The sequence below is a fragment of the Convolutriloba macropyga genome, chromosome 4, assembly GCF_964194025.1.
Source record: "Convolutriloba macropyga chromosome 4, txConMacr16.3, whole genome shotgun sequence".
Taxonomy (NCBI): domain Eukaryota; kingdom Metazoa; phylum Xenacoelomorpha; order Acoela; family Convolutidae; genus Convolutriloba; species Convolutriloba macropyga.
Genome location: NC_134471.1, coordinates 74,563,821 through 74,572,164, shown reverse-complemented (window position 1 = coordinate 74,572,164; position 8,344 = coordinate 74,563,821). Strand labels below are relative to the sequence as shown.

Genomic DNA, 8,344 nt, shown 5'->3' with positions numbered 1-8,344 from the left:
CGCTTTAGCGGTTTGAGACAAAATTGGGAGGAGTGTATGAGAGCTAGTTTGATAGGAATGACTAGACTGTATATTGACAATAAGTCGATATTTTTGAAAATAAAGTGAAAAAAAATCGGTGCGTCTTGTTTCTACTGGCTTCAGGTTTCACTTTGAATTCTTTGTCAATGGAATATCTTGGTCAGTGTATATCAGTCGAATACCCAGGGGCCTCTCATTGTTCTCAAAATGCTTTTACTGCAATTGACAGCAAAGCAATCTAAAGAGAACAGAATAAGTATTGAAAAAAAAACAAAATTAAATATAATGGTGTAAAACCGTAAAACCCAATTTTGGATTTCAGGTATTAGAACTGTTTGAATTTGTATTGGTTTTGATTTCAAATTTCGATTGGTATTGATACTAATCCGTGTATCTTTAGATTAAGAGAAAGAAGTGTGTCTAATTACGAAATCTAGTCACACTAGAAGGAACTTTTAAAATAATTGTTGAAAATCAATCAATCTACTTTTGCAATCAATGGCAGTATTGGAGGTGTGAAGGGCGGTTCATAGAGATTGAAGACCCCTCCACTTTTGACCCCCCCGACTATTGCCCCCACCCCCTGCGCGCTGTTACTGCAGTCAAGCTTTTTGAGAGTTTGGCATTTTTTGGCCCTAATTGTCAAGGAACCTCCTCTAGGTTTTAATAATAGGTTACTGCATAGTTTCTAGTGGTAATGGAATGGTTTCAACTTTTTAAAATCACGAATTTTAATAATTTTGGACGAAGCGTGCAAATTTTCAAATTTTTTTCCATTCATTTTCCTGATTGAGGTCTTTCCAGACCCAGGGGCCTCTCATTGTTCTCAAAATGCTTTTACTGCAATTGACAGCAAAGCAATCTAAAGAGAACAGAATAAGTATTGAAAAAAACAAAATTAAATATAATGGTGTAGAACCGTAAAACCCAATTTTGGATTTCAGGTATTACAACTGTTTTAACTTGTATTAGTTTTGATTTCAAATTTCAAATTGGTATTGATACTAATCCGTGTATCTTTAGATTAAGAGAAACAAGTGTGTCTAATTACGAAGTCTAGTCACACTAGAAGGAACTTTTAAAATAATTGTTGAAAATCAATCAGTCTACTTTTGCAATCAATGGCAGTAATGGAGGTGTGAAGGGCGGTTCTTAGAGATTGAAGACCCCTCCACTTTTGACCCCCCCCCCCCCCCGACTATTGCCCCACCCCCTGCGCGCTGTTACTGCAGTCAAACTTTTTGAGAGTTTGGCATTTTTGGCCCTAGTTGTCAAGGAACCTCCTCTAGGTTTTAATAATAGGTTACTGCATAGTTTCTAGTGGTAATGGAATGGTTTCAACTTTTTAACATCACGAATTTTGATAAGTTTGGAAAAAGCATGCAAATTTTTTTCAAATTTTTTTTCCATTCATTTTCCTGATTGAGGTCTTTCCAGACCCAGGTGCCTCTCATTGTTCTCAAAATGCTTTTACTGCAATTGACAGCAAAGCAATCTAAAGAGAACAGAATAAGTATTAAAAAAAAACAAAATTAAATATAATGGTGTAGAACCGTAAAACCCAATTTTGGATTTCAGGTATTACAACTGTTTTAACTTGTATTAGTTTTGATTTCAAATTTCGATTGGTATTGATACTAATCCGTGTATCTTTAGATTAAGAGAAACAAGTGTGTCTAATTACGAAGTCTAGTCACACTAGAAGGAACTTTTAAAATAATTGTTGAAAATCAATCAATCTACTTTTGCAATCAATGGCAGTGTTGGAGGTGTGAAGGGCGGTTCTTAGGGATTGAAGACCCCTCCACTTTTAACCCCCCCCCCCCCCCGACTATTGCCCCACCCCCTGCGCGCTGTTACAGCAGTCAAGCTTTTTGAGAGTTTGGCATTTTTGGCCCTAGTTGTCAAGGAACCTCCTCTAGGTTTTAATAATAGGTTACTGCATAGTTTCTAGTGGTAATGGAATGGTTTCAACTTTTTAACATCACGAATTTTAATAATTTTGGAAAAAGCATGCAAATTTTTTTCAAATTTTTTTCCATTCATTTTCCTGATTGAGGTCTTTCCAGACCCAGGGGCCTCTCATTGTTCTCAAAATGCTTTTACTGCAATTGACAGCAAAGCAATCTAAAGAGAACAGAATAAGTATTGAAAAAAAAACAAAATTAAATATAATGGTGTAGAACCGTAAAACCCAATTTTGGATTTCAGGTATTACAACTGTTTTAACTTGTATTAGTTTTGATTTCAAATTTCGATTGGTATTGATACTAATCCGTGTATCTTTAGATTAAGAGAAACAAGTGTGTCTAATTACGAAGTCTAGTCACACTAGAAGGAACTTTTTAAATAATTGTTGAAAATCAATCAATCTACTTTTGCAATCAATGGCAGTATTGGAGGTGTGAAGGGCGGTTCTTAGAGGTTGAAGACCCCTCCACTTTTGACCCCCCCCCCCCCGACTATTGCCCCACCCCCTGCGCGCTGTTACAGCAGTCAAGCTTTTTGAGAGTTTGGCATTTTTTCGATTTTTTTGGCCCTAGTTGTCAAGGAACCTCCTCTAGGTTTTAATAATAGGTTACTGCATAGTTTCTAGTGGTAGTGGAATGGTTTAACCATTTAGCGTTTAACGATTTTTAGCATTTTGTGACAAAACGTGCAATTTTTTGCCATTCTTTTTTTCCTTAAGTCTTTCCAGACCCAGGGGACAGAAAACCTCCTAAGGGTTTTGATAATTAGTTAGTGATAAATTTTTATTGGCCATTGAATAGTTTTTTTATTCAACTTTTTAATGTCACAAATTTTAGCAATTTTTTGATAAAATTTTTAAATTTTTTAAGTTTTTGTCGTTATTTAAGTTTTTCAAGCCTTAAGAGCCAAGGAACCTACTCTGGGTTTTGACAATAGCTTACTGTATTTTCTGGATGTAATGGAATGTCTTGCTAGATCTTTAACGTCAGGAATTTTAGCATTCTTTTGACAATTTTGCCATTTCTTTCAATTTTCTGACATTTATACTCGTTATTTAGGTTTTTTTAGGCTCAAGGGTCAGAAAACTTCTGTTAGGGTTTGATAATAAGTCACTGGAAAAGTTTTGTTGGTCAGGGATTAATTTTCAACTTTTTAATATCACAAGTTTTAGCAATTCTTTTATTAAACTTGCAATTTTTTTTCAAGGCTTTTGAGTTTTTTCATTTTTCTAACCTCAAGAGACACGGAATTTCCTCTAGGGTTTGACAATAGGTTGCTGTATAATTTCTAGAGGTAAGCGAATGTCTTTTAAATTTCTTGGTGTAATGCAAGATTTTAAAATCACGAATTTGTGCAATTTTTTTAAAATATTTGCAACTTTTTTTTATGTCTCTGAATTTTTATTCGGCAACAGGACCCTAGGGACCTTCTCCAAGGTTTGATAATAGGCTGCTGCATAGTTTCCAGAGTTAATAGAAATATGATCAATATTTTTTATGACTCAAGTTTTAATAATTTTTGGAAAAAATTTAAATTTTTTTCAGATTTTTGGAAAAGTTCCGTCATGTTCCATGTGTATGGATCTTTATGAGCCAGTGAAACTATTTCATGCTTGAAACAGGGATATTGAATAGTCTCTTGAGACAATGAAATGTTTCTTAAGATATAAATATCTTGAATTTCAGAAAGATTTTTTTTAAAATTTGCATTTGTTTCCAAAACTTTTCATTTTTTGTCTTTTTCTGAGTTTAACGACCATTACTGGCCAACGAAAATTTTCAGGTCCTGGAGATGGGTTACTTGACAGAACTTTCGAGACAAATAATGGTTTTGAAGTTTTTTAATGCGAAGTTGAAAAGTTTTATTCTTAATTTTGCCTTTTTGACTTTTTTCTTTATTATTTACTTACTAACAAGGCTAGAAAACTAGAAGTTGCAGAGTCGAGTCCCATCATGGAAAATATTTCTATCTCTCTTTCGGTTAGGATTTCCTTCCCTTTCCCGTTCACGTTTTATCTCCTCACTCTATCTCTCTCTCTCTCTCTGTGTTGATGCAGCACTTCAGCTGCTGATATGTGGCGTAATGTCATCATCCCTTATCTTCATTAACATTAAGTTATAGTAGAAATAATTTAATCATAAATGACTTAACAGGAACTTTTTAGGAAATCATTGTTAATTGCTCTCAAAAGCAATTTGAAGCAAATATATTAATCCTGTTTGTCTCTTTTATGCAATTTTTCGCTTGGCCGATTTTTCATCTGACCCATTTGACTTTCTTCTTCAGAAACAAGATAATGAGGTAGCGCCCAGTTTGCATTAAGTTCTTTTAGGGCCGTTCGGCCCACTAGTCTTCAAGTCTGCGATTAACAGAAACTGTTGTGGATACTAATACTTATGGTGTGAAGGGCGGTTCTTACAAATTGATCCCACACCCCCTCCCACCCACCGCCGCATCAGTCCCCCAATCCACTTTTGCACCCCCGCTGCGCTCACCTTACGCCCTTTCAGTTAATCTAAAGCTAGCCTCACTAAACCGTGGCTAGCTACTGAGGAAGCCGACCGCTCGCCGGTCGTTTGAGAGCAATTAGCCCGATGTTAGTCGGTTATGTTTTTAATAGCCGCCCTCATCTTCTCAGCCGGCTATTATAGCGCTCCTATTTTTTTGCTTCGAACAAAAGAATGTTTCGCATTACCTCATTTTGCCGCTTTTCCGACATTTTGAATGAAATCTTTTTGACTTCTCTAGGCTAGTTTCTCTCTTCTCTCATTCTTCTTAAAGTGAATTTGAACATCAGTTGCTCAGCAAAGCAATTCAAAATGAACAGAGTCAGTATTAAAAATTAAAGTCAGAAATTGAAACGGGATAAACCCATAAAGCCCATTTTTAGATGCCCGCTACTTGAACTTTTTTCTCATAAGTTTTAGTTTCTATCTATACTGCTTATTGGTATTGATACTAGACCCTGTAGCCTCTCACTGAGAGACAGAAGTAGTATGTTCAACAACGAAATGCCAACAATATAAATCGGACTTAAAAAAATGTTTTTGTACAAAAATCTTTTTTTTTTCAATATCGTCTATTCTTTCAATCCCAATCATGCTTATTGGAATCAACGGCGGCTATTTTCCGGCAATCTGCCGGGTATGTTTTATTGTTCTTTCGCTTGCTTGAGTGACTCGTTTTTCGCATCAAAAAAGCGGGATGCACTTGTTAAAGCTCGGGGGCATTTGAAATGTTGAGCAGTTCTCTTCGAGCCTTGCTAATCTAGAAATATTGGATCCACCGAAATTTTTTGGAGTCATAAATGATGTGAGGGGCATTTCTTGAAGTTTGGCCACCCCTCACCCCATTGAAAAATTCCACGCAAGTCGTTTGAGAGCAATCTGTCAGGCGTTACTCGGGTATATTTATCAAATTGTGTTTGTAGTTGTCATCCTTGACATCTCCAAAAGCCTTTTCTTGATGCACAAAAAATAACAGATTACTTTCGGGGAAATTGTGAAATTCTACTTTAAGCAGGTCAACGTTGTGAAAATCTTTTTTAATTTAGTCAAATATTTAAAGACAATGAGGAAAACACTTGAGCAATAAGTAATTTGTTCATCTTCATAATAATTTGCACGTTTTCTATTGGCTAATTTTCATAGCTCATGGAAATGAGAAGTGGAGGTGGCGGTGGTTTGCTCGGTGGAATGCCCAGAGACAGCATCGAGTATGGAGCTGCCTCGTCTGTCATGAAGGCCAGAGCTATGGGAGCAGCCTCTGGTGCATTGAACCAAATGGGAGGCAGCGGAGGGATCGTAAGTACCGTGCCATGTCATAAAATGACAGAATGGCATTATAGAGGAAACAACCGAAAATGATCCTCATTTCTCACCAATTGCACTTCCTATAAAGTACTCGCCAAGCAGCTTGATATATTAGGTAACTTAAAATGTTTGGTGGTCCGCTTCTATGAGCTAAACGACGGCGCTTCATTATGCGAGTGGATATCCCTCATGTTGATTCTGCGTGTGAGTTGTCGAAATTCATCTGATCTAGACATTAAGTTGACCTGATGAAAAGTTTAATGAACGGCATATGGTTGTATCCGTTGGTTGTTCAATAAATTATTTGTGTGTGTTGTTTGAATGCTTCAGTGAGTAAACAAATGCTGACGATTTATTTAAGAGGTTGCAAAAAGCCGCGGAGTTACAAGTACGCTTTAGCGGTTTGAGACAAAATTGGGAGGAGTGTATGAGAGCTAGATTGATAGGAATGACTAGACTGTATATTGACAATAAGTCGATATTTTCGAAAATGAAGTGAAAAAAATCGGTGTGTCTTGTTTCTACTGGCTTCAGGTTTCACTTGGAATATCTTGGTCAGTGTATATCAGTCGAATACATTCGTCGTAGCCAGAATTTCTAATAATCCACGGAATATTTTTATTGCGTCATGAAGTCTTGCCACCCAAAAATACCACTACTCAATTGAAGGGCTTGGCGAAGTAATTGTTTCCTCTTCGTATTTTCTGATTTAATATTCATTTGGAATCTTGGTGATCATTTGATTTGGGATGGTTTGATTATTTTGGGATAATGAAATTTTGATAAAATGTGTCTTCCTGGAACACAGAATAATAAAAAATTTTTGTTTGAAGTGAAGTTTTGAGAAATGCGGGTTTGGTTAATTGTGGAATAAAGATCATTTTTGTCACAATAGTTGGGGACAGTTAGGTTTTGGCTGTTTTTTTTTGTGTCCTTGGTTAACTTAAACTACTGTATCCATCTGGAATTTTCTTGCTGTTATAGGGGATCACTTTAAACTGGACGAATTGCTAAAAATTATTATCGTGTGCCCAACTGCTCTAATTTCACTGACTATTTTTGTAAATTACTTTAATTCTGAGGTGACATTGAGTGAAAGTTTGTAAGGGTTCGTCAGAAAGGGTTCGTCTGACATAGGTTAGGTGTTCAGATGTTTTCCTATCAGAAATTGCTTGAATATTATTGTAGGAAATAAGGAACAAGCCTGTTTGTATTCAGGTTTGACTGCATGGGAGCTCACATCTTTGTCTTAAATATTACTTTCATCTAACATTAAGTTCACAAAGTTTGCTTTCTAACGAGAATAATTTCATTCATTGTTACTTAAAGTAATTGCGTGTGCTAGTCGATAATTGACATCAATTTCTGAGTGATAAGATTTCATATAGCAAATTTTTTTGTGAGTAACAAATTGGCTCATGTAGGACAGTTGATCGCATTAAGGATGACGGTTTGGTAGGCAAGGTAGGACGGTATGATAGGACGGGTTGGTGCATTGAAAAATGAATTGAAACAATCTTTGCAGTTTGGTTTTTGTTTTGTATTTAGCGTAAATGTATCGGGCATAAGTTTTGTCAGTGGTTTACGTAAATTTTTTGAAATTTTACGCTCAATTTTACTGAAACGACTCATAACAGGGCCGTGAATTTTCAGGTGTGGATAGAAATTTATTCTTTCTGTGCAAATTGAAAGTACAAATGCGTTCCTTTAATTTAAGCTTGAAGTATTTTTTGCTTATGCTGGGGTACTTTTGGATATAGATTCGTTTGAAATCTCTGCGTAGGTTGGCATTGACGGTAACTAATTTTTTTGAGATGTTTAAGTTTTGCCTAAATTTGTCTTCCTTGTACATTAAACAGGAAATGCGTGTTGACAATGTCGAAATTGAGATAAAACAAAGTCACGACAGTTTGTTGCTTCTGTAGTCTTTAACACGGTCAACTTGCTCATTGGTATTTTTGGCACTGATGTTCAATTTTCTATCAGAGATTGCTTAATTGTTCTGATATAAAATGAGGAACAGAAATGTTTTACATTCCGATTTGGCTGTATGAGCTCTCCAAGTTTTTCGAATTTAGATAAAATTTATCTCAAAAATAATTTTTTTATGGCAACGCGAAAGAAGCTGAGTAAATTTTCAACTGCTTTCGTGGTTCTCGTGAGATTTCTTTCGGAGCTTGGGTTAGGATGTGAATGATGGTAAAAACTAGGCTGTGGGTAATTTTGAAAGACAGGGTTGTGTTTTCATTGACTTAGAACATTTTAGCTAACTTCAGGGCTTTTTCGATTTCCCATTTTTGCATTTCTGGGGTTTCCCTATTTCCCTTTTCTCACGCACAGATATCGTGAAGCGTTGTTACAAAATGATACACGTCGAATTTTAGCAAACAAAAGTTTCTTGCTCTCAAAATAAATCTAAAATAATGCAGCATGAGCTTGAAAGTTTAGCTGGAAAGGAGTTGGAAAGCAGTTTGATCTACAAAAAGAGGGGTAAGAATATGCTTGAGGAGGTGCTGGTTGAGAATCGCCTTTCTACGGTG

The 8,344-nt window shown here is 36.0% G+C and overlaps 1 protein-coding gene across 3 annotated transcripts in view; it reads left to right on the top strand.

Moving 5' to 3' along the window:
- Window positions 1-5,357: 5,357 nt before the first annotated feature.
- LOC142337895 (uncharacterized) overlaps window positions 5,358-8,344 on the top strand; it is a 51,683-nt gene continuing 48,696 nt past the window's right edge. The window contains exon 1 of one of the 3 annotated variants that reach the window (XM_075387520.1): window positions 5,358-5,795. Coding sequence is in view for 1 of the 3 variants with exons in the window: in XM_075387521.1 (XP_075243636.1) it covers window positions 5,646-5,795 (150 nt within the window). In the remaining 2 variants the exon portion in view is untranslated. The remainder of the gene's footprint in view (window positions 5,796-8,344) is intronic. The other 2 variants (XR_012758957.1, XM_075387521.1) reach the window with 2 other exon arrangements.